This window comes from Xenopus laevis, chromosome 2L (genome assembly GCF_017654675.1).
Source record: "Xenopus laevis strain J_2021 chromosome 2L, Xenopus_laevis_v10.1, whole genome shotgun sequence".
NCBI lineage: Eukaryota > Metazoa > Chordata > Amphibia > Anura > Pipidae > Xenopus > Xenopus laevis.
The window spans coordinates 42350660-42370845 of NC_054373.1; the positions used below are offsets into that span (position 1 = coordinate 42350660).

General features: G+C 40.1%; 2 protein-coding genes across 18 annotated transcripts in view; both read right to left on the reverse strand.

Moving 5' to 3' along the window:
• The window catches only part of limk1.L (LIM domain kinase 1 L homeolog), a 45403-nt gene extending 37111 nt beyond the window's left edge, over positions 1–8292 (reverse strand). Inside the window, 1 exon segment of the mRNA NM_001087708.1 lies at positions 8235–8292. Coding sequence (NP_001081177.1) covers positions 8235–8292 — 58 coding nt within the window.
• Positions 8293–12092: 3800 nt separating this feature from the next.
• The window catches only part of eln1.L (tropoelastin 1 L homeolog), a 74239-nt gene continuing 66145 nt past the window's right edge, over positions 12093–20186 (reverse strand). For 13 of the 17 annotated variants that reach the window (XM_018246200.2, XM_018246198.2, XM_018246202.2 and 10 more), the window contains 11 exons: positions 20016–20108; positions 19413–19451; positions 19221–19313; positions 18160–18198; positions 17954–18064; positions 16696–16728; positions 16517–16597; positions 15988–16026; positions 15581–15631; positions 14268–14297; positions 12093–13470 (listed from right to left, as the gene is read on the reverse strand). In XM_018246200.2, coding sequence (XP_018101689.1) covers positions 13421–13470; positions 14268–14297; positions 15581–15631; positions 15988–16026; positions 16517–16597; positions 16696–16728; positions 17954–18064; positions 18160–18198; positions 19221–19313; positions 19413–19451; positions 20016–20108 — 659 coding nt within the window. In that variant the 3' untranslated portion in view covers positions 12093–13420. The remainder of the gene's footprint in view (positions 13471–14267; positions 14298–15580; positions 15632–15987; positions 16027–16516; positions 16598–16695; positions 16729–17953; positions 18065–18159; positions 18199–19220; positions 19314–19412; positions 19452–20015; positions 20109–20186) is intronic. The other 4 variants (XM_018246206.2, XM_018246208.2, XM_018246217.2 and 1 more) reach the window with 4 other exon arrangements.

Below are 20186 nucleotides of genomic sequence, written 5' to 3' on the forward strand. Positions count from 1 at the left end.
ATCTTAGCTGGGATCAAGTACAAGGTACTGTTTTATTATTACAGACATAAAGGAAATAATTTTTAAACATTTGCATTATTTTGATAACATGGAGTCTATGGGAGGCAACCTTCCCATAATTTGGAGCTTTCTGAATAACTGGTTTTCTAACTGGTGTACTAATAGTAGTTTGCTTGTAACTGGCTTGAATACTAAAGAGTTCAACAACTAAAAACAGCCCTATACATGTATGGGATCCATTATCCGCAAACCCACAACAACTAAAAACAGCCCTATACATGTACGGGACCCATTATCCGCAAACCCACTATCCGGAAAGCTCCAAATTATGGAAAGGCTGTCTCCCATAAACACCATAGTTTGAAAACAATTTCCCTTTTCTCTGTAATAATAAACCAGTAGCTTGTACTTGATCCCAACTAAGATATACTGTAATTAATCATCACTGGAAGCAAAACCAGCCAATTAGGTTTATTTAATGCTTTCATGAATTTCTAGTAGACTTAAAGAGGCCCTGTCACCCATAAAAAGATGTATAATGAAAATGCTTTGCAAATGAAACCTGAAACCCAAATTATTTTTTTAATTAATACATCCATACCTGTTATAAAGGTGTTTAAACTTCTGAGCTGTCAATCATATATTGCCTGCCCCTTCTCTATGCCTCAGGCATAGAGGTGGGGCAGTCAATTGCTTTCACTTTCCATTCAGTACTTCCTAGTTGTCATGGCACTCCTCCTCACATTCCCCCACCCTCTTCACGCTCTGTAATTTTGTAGGGCACTGTGCATAGGCATTAGGCCCCCAAATTACCTTAATAACAGTGTCCACAAAATGGCAGCTGCCTGCTTGCTGTGACTGTGTAATTCCAAGACTGAAGGAAACTAAATGTAAATAATACATAAAGTGTAAGTGTACTTTGCTCAATTAACAAGGTAAACGACTTGTAATTATTTTGTTTTTATTTTATAGAACCATATGTCAACCAGAATACTTTACAAAGCAAAGCAGAAGCAGTTTTACAAAGTACTGAATAGCAACTAGTGACATTATCCCTATAAGGATACTAATATTGTCAAACAACATTAAAAGAGGCAGATATTTCTGAATTGTGATTTTCTGAAGCAATAACAATTATGATTTTGAGAGTTTTTGTTTTTATTAGAACTATTATTATTCTTGCAGGCACATTGCAGGAAATTGCTTTGGGACCCCGGCAGCCGGAGAGCACAGATGGCACATAATCCACTTTCATACCTGAGAGAATCCTTATGTCAAGGTGAGAAGGTCCCACACACCTCACTCAATTACTGCTACCTATTCAGTGTAATAAAAGAGACAGCAGTCTAAGTAGCAGCTACAGGGGGTTTCCAGTATAAAAGAGAGCCCAGGAGGGGTCCTGGCTAATGTGTTTAATAAAATTCCTTCTTCCCAAAGTGGGGGGCCGAAAAGCAGGTGGTAGTTTGGGAAAGTCACAGGCATTTCTCAGTTGGTGGAGGATTTGCCATGTCTGCCATTAGACTGAAGAACAAAATGTAAGCTATATATTTTAACTTTTAGTATTATGTAGAGTGTGATATTCTGAGACAATTTGCAATTGGTCTTTATTTGCTATTATATGTGGTTTTTGAGTTGTTTGTTTTTTTATTCAGCAGCTCTCCAGTTTGCAATTTCAGCAATCTTTACCCTAGTAAATAGCAATAACAATTAGTTTAAGTTTTTAGATGGGGTCAGTGACCCCCATTTGAAAGCTGGAAAGAGTCAGAAGAAAAAGGCAAATCATTCAAAAATTATATAAAACTATATACTATATAAAAAGAATTAGGTTGCTTAAAATTAGCCATTCTATAACATACTAAAAGTTTTAAAGGTGAACCACCCCTTTAATGCTTTACTACAAGAAAAACAACATAACGGCAGTTGAAAATTGCACCATTCTTGCTAAAGAAAGTACAGAGGCAAGCAAAGCAAGTCATAGCCAGTGTGATGAGTCAAATCCTGTAGACATTTTAACAAATATTCATGTTTAATAAGTGCTGTATTGTGTCTGACGCAGACCAAAGCACCAGACCGACTGCTATGAAAAGCTTAGTTCAAGGTATATTGTGGCTCAGACATCATTGAGTAGTTTGCAGAGCCCATCGCCATTACCAGAGGCAAATTACTGTACTTACTTATAAAGCCACCAGAACAGCTTTTAGATGCAGACTCAACAAAGATGCAAATAAAGCAAGCAAGTTGCAGTTAAACCGTAGTCTCTGTGTAATGTATAATTAAGCAATAGATTTCTTGATGAATCAGATGAAAGTACGTGAGTAGGACTGGCCAGACCAGGGATGACTTTGATGTAGTTAGCCAGCTTAAATATATTGCAATACATGGACAAACAATCCCTGTTTTGTGTAAAGGGTAAGGCATTTTCTTTTAAGACACAAAATGTCTCAATATCCTTAATATATCGATAATGGGTTGAGTGTGAAATGCAAAGAATAAAGCTATATGTAAATGTTATTGCAATTAAAAAGCAAAATTTGTTTCCCTCTTTTCATTATTTGGTTCCGACTCTTGAAACAATGTAGCAGAAATCAGTTCTTATTCTGGTCTATTAATTGTCTTCTACCTTGTCTACAAATAGCTTACATTTTTTTTCCCCTCTATATTAGCAAGTTGTTTAGAATGACATTTTCTTCTTTAATTTTCATTTTTTGGTAGTAAACCCTTTACAGTGGAGCAGGCTGAAGACAGGGGTGATTCGTTTATAATGACTGGGTGTTTGCAAACTGCAGATTACAGCTGGAGAAAATCCCTGTGTGAAACAACCCTGAAGGACACCAACACCTCCCTCTTAATGTATAAAAGGCACAACAATATAAGAAGGAGATTAGAAAACATGTGAATCAGGTGGACTGCTATGAAATCTAAATGTTCACCTGTTGACAAAAGAGGATCCCATTTCAACCAGCACAACAACATATTTAAAGGGTTGTTTACTCTATAGCTATAGATTATGGTGGCAATAGAAATATTTGTATGGCTTTTCTTGCTTAGCAAAAGCAACATTTTCCCATGGCTGAAACCAGCCTCAAGTCGTAACGATTATATTACCAACTAGAGTTTTTCTCAACATGCACCCAACTTCCCCATTCCATTTATAGACTCCCGCCGACCCGACGATGATTTCACAAAAGAGGCGGGGCAGGCGCGAGTCTTTAAAACAGGAAGATGGAAGCCTGCAGTCTAATCCCGCGACCTGCAAGAGGAGCAGCAAGGCACATTACTATTACCAACACAATTTAGCAATGTCAGGCAACTGTTCTAAAGATTTACACAAGTTGGAACTGGTGGATATTAGTTTATTACATTCTATAAACAGCGCTGCACAATATGTTGGCGCTCTATAAATACATGTTAATAATAATAATAATAATAATAATAATAATAATAAAAGGGAGAAGTCTGAGAGAAAAGGATGACAACCCCACTAGTATTAGAAATATTCCTCGCAGGGCTGGAAGACAGAGCGACATAGTTACACTTGGCGAACCCATAACTTTCTTTTTTTTTATTTTTTTTACATTTCAACAGATTGGATAACAGGTCGTTAGTGCCATAAGCTTCGATTAAAGCTCGTTATAGGGGAGCCCATCCCCCTCTCTGTACAATCTTCTTCTTCTTTCTTCTTCCTTCCCTATCTTCAATCTTTATCCCTTCCTCCCTTTGACTTTTTTTTCTCTTCATATAATCTGGTTGTAAAATTTCAATAAAGAAAATCTTTCGAAAAAAAAAAAGTATTAGAAATATGCTAATAAAGAAAATAAAGAAAAAAACTCTCTGTGCAGTGATCAAACATTTTACAGAGCATTATATCAATAAGGAGCACAGTTACTCTGTATATTAAATACAATAAATACACTGATCAGCATAAATACAACAGAAACATACAGATGGTTAGGCTGGTTAACTTAACCGCTATCCTATAAATTGCCATTTAGCAAATAGGAAGCAGGAGGGGACAATCCTGCCGCAGTCATACAGAGATATAAAAACAATATTATGTCCTTAGATTATACACCGTCCAAATAACACAATTTCCTAAAACCATAAACGAACTGTGATGTCAGCTAAAATCAATTCTTCCTTAATGGTGGCTTTGATATTCAGCCAAAAACACACTATTGGTCCTCGTTGAAAGAAAGTGAGTGAGAAACTGACAGAGTTATTCAATTTATATGGGGAATTTGGAGAAAGCTTGCAATAAATTAGATCCTTGCAGGTTTGCACAGCTGGGAAGTTTTGCAAAGTAGATTGGCAGCATGAACACAGAGGGCATCTATATTTACATTTTCACACCTTGCTTGCACACTTACCCCTATATGTAATATAATGGACTAAAATTGCCCAGGAGCAGTAACCCATGGAAACCAACAAGATGCTTGCATTTAAACAAGTCACTAGTAAATTCTACCTGCTGATTTGTTGATATAGGTTAATGCCCCATGGCAAGCTTAATGCCTTTTACAACATAACTTCAATAAAATCTATTTCAGTGCACATGCATGAGGACCATCAATTGAAATAATAATAATTGAAATAATAATAATTTTGGTCTAGTCCCATGCTCGCTTTGCTTGGCTCTGTTAAACCATTTGGCCCCTTACTGGAAAAACATCTACAGCACTTCTATTTACTCTCAGCTAGCCCTGGCCTCTCAGAATCCTACTGCTTGGTGCTTAGTTGGGTAGGGATTGGTACCCTTTCAACCTGAGCTTGGAAAAAAAGGAAAAACCAACACAGCAAAGTAGGTGCAAGTGGGGATTAGCGCTTTGGGGATTTACTTTGGTTCAGACAGGAGGAGAGTGGTGGGGACAAGGTGATAGCTGTATGTTTAACATCTCTTTAGTTACCTAATAGATAATCTCAGAAATAATGTACAGTATATTGGAAATCTGTTTAGACTTACTATACATGTTCTGTCATTCATTTTTGGGTTTATATTCACATTAAATGACCTTCAGAAAATGTATTAGATGACAAAAAGTAAAAATGCTTCAGTATCGGCAGTCAGTGTACCCGGCATCCCAGCAACTATCGGCAATCAGTGTACCCATTATTCCAACAATAAGCAGACACTGTACACTGCTTCCTTCCTAGCAGCTATCATCAGTCAGCATATACAGGTATGGGACCTGTTATCCAGAATGCTCGGGACCTGGGGTTTTCCGTATAACGGATCTTTCTGTAATTTGGGTCTTCATGCCTTAAGTCTACTAGAAATTAATTTAAAAATTAAATAAACCCAATAGGCTGGTTTTGCTTCCAATAAGGATTAATTATATCTTAGTTGGGATCAAGTACAAGCTACTGTTTTATTATTACAGAGAAAAAGGAAATCATTTTGAAAAATTTGGACTATTTTGATAAAATGGAGTTTATGGAAGACTATCGGGTTTCCAGATAAGGGATCCTATACCTGTACAACATCCCAGGAACAATCAGCAGTCAGTGTACCTGGCATCCCAGGAATTATCAGCACTCGGTGTACACAAAATCCCAAAACTATAACCAATCAGTGTACATAACATCCCAGCAACTATTTGCAGTCAGCATACACAGCATGCCAGCGACAATCAGTCATCTGTGTTCACATCAAAAAGCATATAATCCATCTGTGTGCACCATCCTAGCAAATATGAATTGCTAGTCCAGACCAAGTGGATCTTTTTGTGTATGCCCAGGTATTCATTCAGTAAATATGAGCAGCTACAGACTGTCTCAGAAACCATCAGCAGCCACCGTGTATACTAAACCTGTGCCTATTAACTGTCACATCTCCCAGTTTCTAGTAATCAGTAAATAGTATGTTATTAGCATTTGGAACTGCCCACAATCAATAAACATTCTATACTAGCAATGCAGCCACTGTACAACATCCTTCATTTTCCCAATAACAACATATACTGTACGTGTATCATCAGACACCTTTCTGGTCCAACCAGCACTGCATTCACCAAATTCTCTCCAACACGTCCTACAATTCAGCTCAGCATTTACAGTATTTTAGCATCTAATACATCTACCACATATTGTACTGTAGGGAATGAAACACTCTGCTGCTTCTATTTAATGAATCCTTCACTATTTGCATAGATTACTGTTTGCTGAACCAGCACCCTCTGTATACATCTGCATGCTCATTACTACCCGCCACAGCATTTACCATGCAATGCACCTTTTGCATCAAATTATAAAATGCTACCTGGTTTACAAACACCTGCTTTTGTATGTATATGTTTATTTATAAAGCGCTAACTGTACATGCAGAAAGGTACACTTTTACAGTTCAGTAACTGCACACAGCGTAGTTCTGGGCATTTTTTTTTAATGTTATTTTTAATTGGTTCAAAAAATTCCAATATATATCTCTGTTGGGTCTAGGTCACCTTGAATACTTATTCTTTTTTTCCCCAAAAACAAGGCATTAAGATTTATATTTCAAGCTTTAATGTGTAGGTATTCACTCTTCCTGATATATTACCTGACAAAGCTGGGTTACATTTGCAGTGCTGTATTAGGGTAGAGGTGTAAAATATAACCAGTACCACTGCATTGATGTTTACCTTGTTCACATACTGTGCCATAAAAAATTCCCCGACCATATAATGCAGGAACGACCAACTAGTTCCTCCTGCTGTTGCTGAACCAAAGCTCCCAGATATCTGCACAGAGTTTGTATGTAAAGGTGGCCATAGACACACGGATCCTATCGTACAAATCGAGGATTCGTCCGATTTTCAATTCGTGTGTGGGGTGTGCCGACATCTTTCGCCCGGTGGAGATCGGTCGTTTGGTCAATCGGTCAGGTTTGATTTTGACCCGACCGATCCCGCTGGAGCCCATACGGCCGAACGATCAGATTACCCCCGATATAGCCATGTTTGTTAATGGCATATCGGGGAAAGATCCGCTCGTTTGGCGATGTGGCCAAACGAGTAGATCTTTGCATCTATGGCCACCTTTATCCCTGTCTGTGTGGATTTCCTTTGGGTGCGCTATTTTCATCCTACAGCCCAAAACATTCAGGCTGGTTAATTGGCTCCTGATGAAACTGACGTATGTACACATAGGTTAGGGACCTTAGAGTGTAAGCTCCACTGGGATATGGAGTGATGTGAATGATGAATATTCTAAATAAATCCCTGTGTAACATGCCAGTTCTAAATAAATACATCTCCTGATAGACAAATACTGAATTTGGATCACCACTCAAAAACTCATCTGCTTTCTATTTATTCCAATGGGATTTTTAGAAGAGTATTTATCAATGGGTGAAAGATAGATATTAAATATGCTTCTAGCAAATACCATAGAAATTAATAGAAAGTGGTGCTGCTACGAGCTCTAATTTCACACTGGCTCGAGTGTCGAGGTTTACTAATAGTTACTGCCTCTATTCAATGCCTATACCATATCAGCAGCAAGTATCCAAGGCTATAGTGATAAAATCTATAGTTAAATCTTTAGTTAGTATAGATATGTGTATATATAATTTATGTGAGGGTATGGAGGGGTGTGTGTATGTATGTATGGATGCTGGGGTTCATGTGGAGGGGTTGAACTTGATGAACTTTGGTCTTTGTTTCTTTGCAGACTGTGCCAGGAGCCCATACAAACCTCAGCTTCACCCATCAACTCCATTTAATACTAGCGCATGCTGTTGGATGTGAACGGCCAAGTACACCAATAATATCAGAAATGATGGTTGATCCCAATGTTATTAATAGGAAAAAAAGATGAATATATAGGAAGGCCGGTAATTTTTTCCAGAAAAGGTGGCAACCCTTTCCACTGTGCACACAGTGAATACAAGAATTCAATATATTCAGGGATGCAAGGTTGCCTGCACATGCTGTATCACCAACACACCATTGTGCAGGACCCAAAGCATCAGATGCACATGTGGGTCCCTCAGCAAGCACTGTGTATCACAACACAAGTACAGCATCACATCCCTGTTACAGGGTCTCAGCAGCAGCACAAAAGCAGCAGACCCACTACAAAAGCAGCAGCACCACCACCACTACAAAAGCAGCAGCACCACCAGTGCAGCTGAGGGCTAATTGACGGCACATGGTCGCAGTGAGACAGGTGCAGCAGCAGCATGCGATGTGACTACTAATCAGCCATGCAGCATGGGTATTTTTGTAAAGGAAGCAAATCAGAAAGGTAGAACTCACCTTCCTCCTCTCCCATGTGTTCCTCACTCCAGGAGCAGCACAGTAACATTAACCTCATTCACCGCACGTGCAAAAGGCCCCCGATAATTGCGTCTAACAGCGTAACCCCCAGTGCCCGTGTCCCCTCAGCCTTGCGGTCAGCATGTAGTAATGCTAGGCTGTCCCAGTGCCACACGATGCCAGGCTGCTGCTCCTAGCTGCAACAGCGACTCGGTAATGCCTGATTCTCCCTGTGTGTGTGTGATGCATGGGAAACACCAGCACTAGGCACTGGTACTACCCAGCAGAATGGGAGGGGGCGGGACAAGCATCCCGTTTCCCTGGGAAAGCTGTGAGCAGCCTAGGGATCCGGCTGAGGATTATGTCATAGCAGACAGAGCCCAGGGTTTCAGTACGTTGCTCTGGAGACGGAAGGGAGACCCAATCTGTATATATTTGCCGCCTGCATCAAACCTGTTCGTATCGGTACCCAGGCACGTGACAGTTCCACTCCTCAGCATTACATCATCTCCAAGTGGGAGGGGCCAGCGGGTTTGAACGTGCTCTGACGGAGCGGCCAGCGTCATCCACCTGCATTAAAGGAATTGCGAGATGTACGTGTATGTCATTGGGAAAAGCTACGGCTCAAAGACAAATGTGACATTGTTGTGACTCCTGACTCATTTCTACACCCCCCCTTATTCTTTAGGTTATTGTCCATAATAGTCGCCATTCCTCGCGACATGCTGGACCGAAATATAATTACCATACCCATTTTACAAAATTTGGCAGGTTATGAAAGTTTGAACACATTTGTGTAGTTTTTATATTTTATTACAGTTTTACTAATCAAAGTAGAAGGAAACCCTTTCAGTGCAAAACCCCTCCCCAAGTAGGCCCCCAGCCTACCTCCCCCCCCTGGCAAATGCCCCTAACTTGTTAGTCACCCCTCCATGCAGGTTCTTTCTTGCCGAGTTCACGGGCGCCATCTTCGTCCGATCGCTCTTCTTCCTGTATTTGGTGGCGCATGCTCAGTAGGAGGCATTTGGCGGTTGGATCTGCTGCGCATGTGACGAAAGTCACGAAGTTTCAGAAAAAATAAATCGGAAACTTTGTGAAATTAGGGCGCATGCGCAGTAGATCCAACCGGCAAATGCCTCCTACTGTGCATGCGCCGCCAAACGCTGATCAGTACAGGAAGAAGATGGCATCCATGAACTCGGCAAGAGAGGACCTGCACGGAGGGGTGACTAACAAGTTAGGGGCATTTGCCTGGGAGGGAGGGGGGGGTTTGCGCCAAAATGGTTTCCTTCTCCTTTAAGGTGAATTGCCCTTTAAACGAGATGGACACCCTGTAGGAAAAAAACAGTACCCCCCACCCACGTAGACCCCCCTCCCTCCTCCCCCCCAAACTAACTGCTCCCCAGGGAAATGCCCCATACTTTATACTCTCTGCCAAGAGCCAATTAAGTTAGAAACATTGTGAGCTGTCAAAAGAGGGACTGTCCCACTCAAAACGGGACAGTTGGGAGGTATGCTTCACAAACACTGCACTGGTGATGCTCGCCTACCTGTAAGACAGATTTTTATATCGGAATTTAGGCTCTTCTAGTGCAGAGAGCGCATTTGTGCAGGGCTGGAACTAGGGGGTAGGCCAGGAGTGCCCATACTTTACTGATGTGGGGTCTACATTTAGTGATGTTGTCCCATTATGATCTTCATCCATGAAATCATTGTTAGAATTCTGTTCCATGGAAAATATTACTTAAACTGATCACCAGCTAAAGGTCTACTGATCTACATTTTGGGCACCCTTGGGGTAGGCAGAAGAGGGGCAACGGTGGTTGGGGGGGCATGACACGTTCATCTTCCAGAGCTGTCAACCCCCCTATTTTTGGGAGTTATCAGATTTTCGGTTCTGTCCCCTGGTCTCCCATCACTTTTAAGCATTGCTCCAATTTCTGACAAATTTCCATAACTTCTGAAGATTTGCTGCAAACATCCGATGTGCGCATAAGCAGAACATTTCAGCAATGTCAGCGGGAGTGATGTGCACATGTGCAAAACAGAATCTTTGGCTTCAGGAAAGAACTGCAACTGCAATGTGCTGATGTCACTTCTCTATACGCCACTTCCGGGTATGAAAACATTTCAGTGCGTCTCGTATCCCCCTTGAAACGAGCTTTAAAAGTCAACAGCTCTGCTCTTCGCTTTGCCTAGCTCTACTCCAGGTAGTGTCAGACTGGGATGTCCAGGGCCCACCTGGTCTCCCACCTCAGGGTCATCCCACCCCACTTGCTAAGTCACGTGACATTGCTGTATACCGCGTTTCAAAGTTAGATGCGGCTGGAGTGAGGAGCTCAAAGTAAGGCAGGGATAGTGCCTGGTACGGCCAGGATCTGATTTCGGGCTTGGGCGCCCCTGGGGCATGTCTTCCAACTGTCCTGTTTTTCGTGGGACAGTCCTGATTTTGACAGCTAAACCCACAGTCCCAGATTGTTACTGAAATGTCCTGACTATTTCTTTATTGGTAAACCCGCTTACTGGGATAGTTATAGACCTCTTCTGATATTATCTGGCTGCAATTACCACAATTATAGCAGGGGCACCTGCCAACTTTATTAGACACTGTTTTTTTTTTTCATAACCCTTTCCTTAAGGTCTGTTCTTTTGATGAAGTTACCTATACTTTTTTTTTCCACAAACAATTTACACTTTTTTATCTTTCAAGATATCTTCCCTTTTTTATTGACCCGCTTCCATTTTGAATGATTATAACTGTAGTCTGTTATGCCCCCTCTCAACAAACTTACTGATTAAATCATTTGCTTGCTTCTTATACCAGGCATTGGAGAATGTAACCCTCCTTGCTCTTATAACTTAGTTCTTAGGGAGTCCTCTAGTGACCCCTGCTGTATGAAAATTCTCTTTATGCAACACATTATTATCAGTTGTTTTTTATGTCTGTGATAAAAGTACCCTCAATAACTGTCACCTGTACATCTAGATAGTTTAGAACTCTTACACACAGGTGTGTCCCCCCCCCAAAAAAAGTTTCTAGTACTATTATGCACCTTAGAAGAATCTATTTCTAACCAGCTACATGTAATAGCACTAATGACATTGTGTGACACAAGCCTGTTGTATGTAAGCACCAGTGACACTCATTGTCATTTGTGACATTTATCTGGGTGAGAACAGTGAGGAACTGCTGAACTAGGCTGGGCTGCTACATAGAAGCCATCTTGGTTCCAAATTAGAAAATCTGGACAGTACTTTGAAGTTAAAGTCACCAGCAGTCCTGCCCCTGACATCACTGACCCGCCACAACATTTTCAACCGTTTTCCCCAAATGGAAAAGTTGGCAACCCTACCCACAGCAAATTCCTAAGCATGTGTTTCTTTTGCCTTCCCCTTGCCTTCTGCCCCAACCCATAATAATACCCTGCAGAAAGACACATCACACAGTATATCATTTAAAAGATTTATTTCTTTATTTTATTTTAAGCAAAATTACTTTTTAATAACTTTTTTTCAGTATTATCTTTACAAAAAAAAAAGGTTTTGTTCCATTTTCCTTCATTGGAGGCGGTAAGACAGGGTATACACCGAGAGGAGGGAGGTGAGAGGGTGGTCAGTAAGTTAGGGGTTCACACATCACACACACACCCCTCACCCACAGATACAGCAGGGGGATTGTCTCCAGAATATTTCTGTGCTTTCTATTCTTGGGGTTCTGAGGGGTCGGCAGAGAAGAAAGAGCGCGGGAAGACAGCCTGAGAAAGAGGGGGAGAGACCGCACTCTGCCCAAAGTCTCACATTGCTATAGAATATATTGCAAAAATGGCACATAACCACTTGGCCCCTCCTCTCTTGGCTCATTTACTCTTTATTCTCATCTCACCTCTAACTGCCAGCCACAAGGCCCAACTCTTAATCATTGGTCCTGCTAACAGTAATAGGATAGCACCTTCAGTCTCAATACTCCAGCAGAGAATGGCACAGCTGTAAAAGCAGCAATGGTCTGCGTCTCGTGGCAGACAAAAAGTTAAAAAAAAAACGAGGATATTGCTCCTATTTTTCATAGCAAATGTAAAAAAAAAAGATGCATTGGAAAAAATCTTCTCTCACCCTCCCCCATCGAAGAGAGAGAAGTCACACGCTTTAATACACATATAATAAAAATAATACAGATCCGTACAGTCGCAGGCAAATTGCATCGTTCCACATATAAGTTACGAAATCATGGGCTGTGATGGTGAGAGAAGCAGGAAGACAACTGACCAATTGTTTTACACCTTGTTGGAAGTGCTGAGAGAGGAAGGACAAAAATCCTCCTGCAGTCCTTTCTATTGGATGGGGCAGGCCGGGAGCTTTTTGACTGGGGTGCAAATGGTTCATACTGGCCCATGTGTCAAGTTGCCCTTACACTATATATATATATATATATATATATATATATATATATACTGTATATATACTGTATATATATATATAGAAATAGACAGGGCTGATAACCCACCAGTCCACTCAGCAAGGACAAGTGGAACAGTACTGGTGACTTGAGAAACTCTTGGGAAGCAATGTGCCCAGTTTCCATTCTGTTTTTTTGGTGTTATGGCCCACAATGGAGTGCAAAGTCACAAGGCAGAATGGGGACTGAAAATGCTACTTCCCAAGAGGTTCTGTACTCTGTATCACACTTACCCCTTAAATGGGCAAGCCATCTCCTCTTGCTACCCCAGTCACAAGCAATACTGGCCCCATCCTCCCAGCCCCACCGCGTAAGTGTAATTTGTATATCTATAGTGCATGCATGTCCATACTAGTGTATGTGCATATTCTTCTTTATCAACAGTGTACAAGTATGCACATTCCTGTATATTCTCCACTTTGTGCATAAGAAGATGCCGTGTGTTGCATTATACACACCTATGGGCATGTACACACTACACAGCCTTGCATTGCTGTATGTGTAATATATAGTATTATGTGTGCATGTATATGAGTGTCAGATTGCAGGCTTCCCTATATTATGTGTAGCTGTCTGACTCCGTGTTCAGAGAGATGGATGCTAAATGGACAAAATAAGGACTGGGGAAGTAATGGGGGGATGGAAATACAGAGAGGGGATTCTTGAATCATTTTACATTCACACCATGCAGTAGCACCATAGTTGATGAGGTTACTCGTAGCTCTTTGGCTGCCTATTTTCTCCGTCGGCCGCAGTACTTTCCTTGGCCACATTGGGCGCCACCTACAAGAAAATTAAAAATAAAAAAGGAATTTAACATAGTCTCCTCAGGTGTGTAGATGCTTTATTTCTAGTACTGATATGGGATCCATTATCCTGAAACCCATTCTCCAGAAAGCTCTGAATTACGGTATGACCATCACCCATAGACTCTATTATAATAAAAATATAAAACTTTTTAAAAATGATTCCCTTTTTCTCTGTAATAATACAACAGTAATTTGTAAGAAACAAAAGAATCCAATTAATATAATTCATGTTTAAATGATTTTTCAGTAGACTTAAGGTACAGAGATACAAATTACAGCAAGACGCAATAACTGGAAAACCCTAGGTCCTGAGCATTCTGGATAACAGGTCCCATACCTATATAACCTGTTGTAAATTAAAGAATAGCAGTAAGGGGCTGACTAAAGATTTGAGTTTATTGACTCCTTTTGAAAGGACCACAGGTTTTCTTTACTGAAAGGGAAGCTAACAACACAGTATAACAATATAGGGGCATGACTATAAATCTTGGGCCGTATCCATGGTCCTTGCTGACAGTACTATGGATTACTGGAACACCACTATCATCACCACCTATGGATCCTGGACCCTGCATCAAGGTGCAATGTAAATGTAGATGGAATGAATGAACTGGGGGATCACAGGTGCTGCCCTGCATCTCTGTAGGTCCCTGCTGCCCCAAAAGTTACGCCACTGGTGCTACACTAGCTCCTTAAACTTTGAACACAAAAGACATTTATGTATATCTGTCACATCTGGCTGCAGGAATATATCATTGGTCATCAAATTACCTCTGTAGTAAGATTTAGATGGTTTCTGAGCTGAAATTAGAAAAAAGAAGCAAAGTTGGCTCTTCATAAATCAATCTCATGTTCTAGGGTGTTTATAGATTTCACGTGAGAGAATACAAATGTAAGAAATGCTATAATGCATAATTAATTATTCATAAATGTTGTGATGGTCTCACACAGGATTATGCCTCAATGTATATCCTATGTGTCTAGCACCAGAAATAATGGGGGAGAAATGTGAGCAACTGCACCCTGTGTCTATTGGGTATATGACACTTTGCAAGGCAAGCATTTTGTTTATCTCTTTTCTGTTCTCTGCACTCATGGTTGTGACTCTCAGTAAATGTAGCATGTCAGTTCTTCTCCACAAGTCAGGACCAGCAGTTCAGTGCATAGATAGGGACAGACAGATACCACAATTACTATATTTACAAATAATGATGAACCCATTATTTTTAAATAACTGTATATTGAAAAGTTGCTTATAAAGGCATTTCATTTCAGTAAACTGTTTTACTTTTAAAAGATGACTGCAACATTTTTACTGACTAAGCCACTCAGCTTCTGGCTGATACTCATGCCAAACAGAGCCTCCTTAAAGGGATATTGTCATGATTTTTATGATGTAGTTTTTATTTCTAAATTACACTTACATGTGCTTTCAGAAAGAGCCAGCACTTTAGGTTTGAACTGCTTTCTGGCAGGCTGTTGTTTCTCCTACTCAATGTAACTGAATATGTCTCAGTGGGACCTGGATTTTACTATTGTGTGTTGTTTCTTAGATCTACCAGGCAGCTGTTATCTTGTGTTAGGGAGCTGCTATCTGGTTACCTTTCCATTGTTCTGCTGTTAGGCTGCTGGGGGGAAGGGGAAGGGAGGGGGTGATATCATTCCAACTTACAGTACAGCAGTAAAGAGTGACTGAAGTTTGTCAGAGCACAAGTCACATGACTGGGGGCACTGGGAAACTGACAATGTGTATAGCTCCAAAATTAATTCAAAATTAAATATAAAAAAATCTGTTTGCTCTTTTGAAAAATGGATTGCAGTGCAGAATTCTTCTGGAGTAGCACTATTAACTGAGGCGTTTTGAATAAAAAATGTTTTCCCATGACAGTATCCCTTTAAGGCTGCCGGACCACATAGGGGCTACCAATAGCTAATTACAGTCCGTAATTGCCACCTGCTCTCCAACCTTTTTTACATTTGATGTGGCTCATGGGTAAAAAAAGGATGGGGATCCCTGCAATAAGGCATGCTGGATAAATAATGGTTTGGCACATTTTTGTTACTGAAAAGGATTTTTTACCTACCTCCTAGACCACCTGCTCCAAATCCTACATTTCCATAACCACCTCCGTAACCTGAACAAAAAGATTTAGAAAGTTTAACTGTTTTATATCATATTCGAATACTGCCATATTTGCTTATTTACTGTTCTCTACCATAGATTTGTAGACAAAGGTACCTTGAAAAGCCTACAAATAGTCCACATAAACATCCATTAAAAGAACAGACTGGCCTAATACTGTAACTATGTTAGGCTTTTATATTAGTATGTTTGGTACAGGAGCCATTCAAATATTTAAAAGCAACACCATACATAGGTACTAGAATTCTCTATCTGAACATATTTGCCTGTTGCTCCATTTGGATTATCCTAAACCAAAGAACAAGAGCTGGAGGGCAGAAAAACTGTTATCTTGATCTGTACACTCACCTGGCTTAGGTGGTTTGCCTCCTGCTCCTGGATACAACCCTGGAAATAAAGAGACATTATCTGTTTCACACTGTGGATAAGTATAAAAGGGGTGGGTGTACGATGGAGAAGCAGGTACAGAAAGAGTGGTCCCGTAATATATTTATAATAAGCCAAGTGCTTTTCCCCTTTCTGTGTGTTCTGGTCTCATTGCACTAGTAATGACATCTAGTGGAAGATATCTAATAGAACACTCTGTGCTGTGTCATAAACCTACGAAATTTCCTTGACTTTGGAAGTGGGAATTTTTTTTTAAAAAATGGGAATGTATAGTGGAATACAGAAGGGATTTTATAAACAGTCACTTCCTGTCTATAAACAGTCTGTTAAAAACTGTATTTTACCCAACTAGTCCAAAGGTTTTTGGAAGAGGAAGTAATAAAATTCATAAAATAAATAAATGTTTTATCTTATCCAAATTATATCATGCAAATTACAACTAAATCAGGATAAATCTTAACCCCATTTCCAATCCCCCCTGGTGCCACACCTGCTCCAATTCCTCCAGGTTGTGCTCCAGCCCCAGGCCCTAAACCAGCTCCAGGTATCAGTCCAGCTCCGGGTCCATAACCTAAAGAAAGTTGCAGTTAAACGTACGACACATTTTCCCCTCCACTGATTATCAGTTACAATGTTCCTGTAACTAACTATCTTGTTTTATACACTCACCTGGTTTAGGTGGTTTACCTCCTGGGTACAAGCCTGGAAATAAAGAGACAGAAATGATCTTTTTCTCACTTTTTCTATTCTCATTTGTTTCTGTAACTGCAGAGAAAACTGTACATTCTTCCTTTAGCAGAGTAGCAGTTACTGAGAACTAAGATGTATAAGAGATACACTAGTTATTTGAAATACAGATAAAGTTCTCCTTGTTCAACCCGTAAGACAAATGCTTGGAACTGTATTCTTCCCAAGCTATGGGATTTGCTAAATATTAGGACATTGAACTCCTCTAAGTAATTAGTGAAATAATGAAATGGTTGTTCTTAAAGGGATGGGTCAACTTTACGTTCACTTTTAGTATGTTATAGAATGGCCAATTCTAATCAACTTTTTAATTGATCTTCATTATTTATTTTTTATAGTTTTTTTTAATTATTTGTCTTCTTTTCCTGACTCTTTCGGACTTTCAAATGGGGGTTCACTGACCCCATCTAAAATACAAATGATAGGTAAGGCTACACGTTTTAGGGGCAGATTAATTAAGGATCAAGTTGTGCTTTCCATGAAAATTTGAGTTTTTGAGATTTTTTTTTGTTTAAAAATCTAGTCAATGGCGGACGTCCCTTGAACCATTTCAAGCATTCATGATGTTCGAGTTTTCAGAGGGTTTTGCCAAAAAACTCGATCAATTCAAGTTAACTCGATTAATTTGAGGTTTCACAACTCAAACTCGCTGAATCAATTTTTTATCCATTACAGTTTTTTCTTAAATAAGAAACTATTTAATTAATTTGAGTTAACTCGATTAATTTGAGTTTTCAGGATTTGCAACTTGAACTCGCTGAATCAAGTTTTTTCTATTCAAATTTTTTCTTAAATAAGAAACCATTTCAGTTTATTCGAGGTATAAAAAACTCTAAAATCTGACATTTGATAATAAGTGATTATTGTTATCGGTACTTTTTATTACTTTTTCTATCCAGGCCATCTCCTATTCATATTCCAATCTCTTATTGAAATCAATGCATGGTTGCTAGGGTAATTTGGACCCTAGCAACCAGATTGCTGAAATTGCAAACTGGAGCGCTCAAGAATAAATGCTGAATAACTTAAAAACCACAAATAATTAAAAAATTAAACCCAATTGCAAATTGTCTCAGAATATCACTCTCTACATCATACTAAAAGTTCTCATAGTTGAACAACCCTTATAATCCAAATGATATTAAGCCACTTACAACTTGTAAACAAGGATAAATCTTACCCCCAGCTCCAACTCCCCCTGGTGCAACACCTGCTCCAATTCCTCCAGGTTGCACTCCAGCCCCAGGCCCTAAACCAGCTCCAGGTGCCAATCCAGCTCCGGGGCCATAACCTAAGGATATTGCAAGTAATATTACACTATATTTTCTTCTTTGCTATTCGATGCGTTGGAATTTCATTTAAATAACTCCTGATATATTAATTTACCTGGTTTAGGTGGTTTGCCCCCTGCTCCTGGATACAAGCCTGGACATAAAGAGACATTATTTATCTATTTTTTACTGAAGAAGGCACATAAAGGTACAGAAAGAATGATGATGTAGTATAGCGCTGTCCAACTTCTGTGGTACATATGGCAGGCAGAGGATGACACACACAGGGAGCATAGGGCAGTCACAGTATGGCACACACAGGGAGCATAGGTGAGGCAGAGTATGACACACACAGGGAGCATAGGTGAGGCAGAGTATGACACACATAGGGAGCATAGGGCAGGCAGAGCATGGCACACACAGGGAGCATAGGGCAGTCAGAGTATGGCAGACACAGGGAGCATAGGGCAGTCAGAGTATGGCACACCCAGGGAGCATAGGGCAGGCACTGTATGGCATTGTAGGCTTGTGTAATAGCACACTATAATAGTGCGAGCTGAGATAGGAATAGTTAGCATGGGCAGCTGTAGCCTCAACAAGGAATAAGTGGGTATAGTGACCCAGCTGGTACCCCAGCAGTCAGGGTTGGAGTGGATAATAAGGGTGCAGGAAGGAAACCTGTGAAAGGTGTTGGAATCACAGTGGAAGCGCCTGGCAAGGCTAAGCCTTGAAGTGTGCCTGTGACTGTGTGAGTGGTAACAAGAGGAAAATAAACAAGTTTATGTTCCATTGCAACTTCCAGCACCCTGTGTCTTTACTGTGGGCAACTAACAGGAATTGCCACCTACAAGTGCAGCTGAACTGTATAGTTTAATCAAGTGATAAAGCAGTTACAGACGCACCAAAGGCTGCATATTTTAATAAAATTAGGGAAAATGTACGTTTCCCAATGAGAAAAGATACTATAATTACTCCAATTTTTTAGGGCTACTATGTACAGTCTGCTTCTTGTTCCATACATAAGCAGAATGCCAGAAACTGTATTCTGCCCAGCTATAGTACTTGTTAAATATTTTTCAGAAGAACCTTAAAGTAATTTATGACATAATTACATATTTGTTTCTACTGCAAATTATATGAAGAAAATGGCAACTTTTAAAAGATGGTAAATCTTACCCCCAGCACCAACTCCCCCTGGTACAAAGCCTGCTCCAATTCCTCCAGGTTGAACTCCAGCCCCAGGCCCTACACCAGCTCCGGTTCCATAACCTAAGGACAATCACAGGTAATGTTATGTTATACTTTATCTTTTGATTAACTGATTGATGAGAATCTTCTAATAAATAGTCTTCTGGTTTATGCACTCACCTGGTTTAGGTGGTTTGCCTCCTGCTCCTGGATATAAGCCTAGAAGTAAAGAGACATTATGTATCTGTTTATCAACGTGGATAAACACTATGGGATTGTACACTGATGGATAAACACTATGGGATTGTACACTGATGGATAAACACTATGGGATTGTACACTGATGATCCAGGGGCTCATGAGCAACATGTTGCTCACCAACCCCTTGGATGTCGCTCCCAGTGGCCTTAAAGCATGTGTTTATTTTAAATTTGTTATATGTTAAGTGCTTTTCGTCTTTCTGAGAGTTCAGCCAAGTGACAAAGCAGTGACAGAGGGAACATTGTACATTTGCCCATTAGGGGAATTGAAATTGCTGGTAACAGATGTAGAAAAGATGCAATAATTACTCCAAATATATTAGGGATACTATATACAGTCTGCTCCATGGTCCATACATAAGCAGAATGCCAGAAACTGTATTTTTACCAGCTACAGTACTTGGTACATATTTTTCAGAAAATGAATTGAAAAACCTCAAAATTATTTGTGAAATAATTAAATATATGTTCCTATTTCAAATTATATAAAGAAAATTACAACTTTTAATTGGGTCAATCTTACCCCCAGCTCCAACTCGCCCTGGTACAAAGCCTGCTCCAATTCCTCCAGGTTGCACTCCAGCCCCAGTCCCTAAACCAGCTCCGGGTCCATAACCTAAGGTTAATTGCAGGTAATGTTTTGTTATACTGCTTTCTTTGATTGTTTAGTTAGAATCATCCAATAAATAGTTTT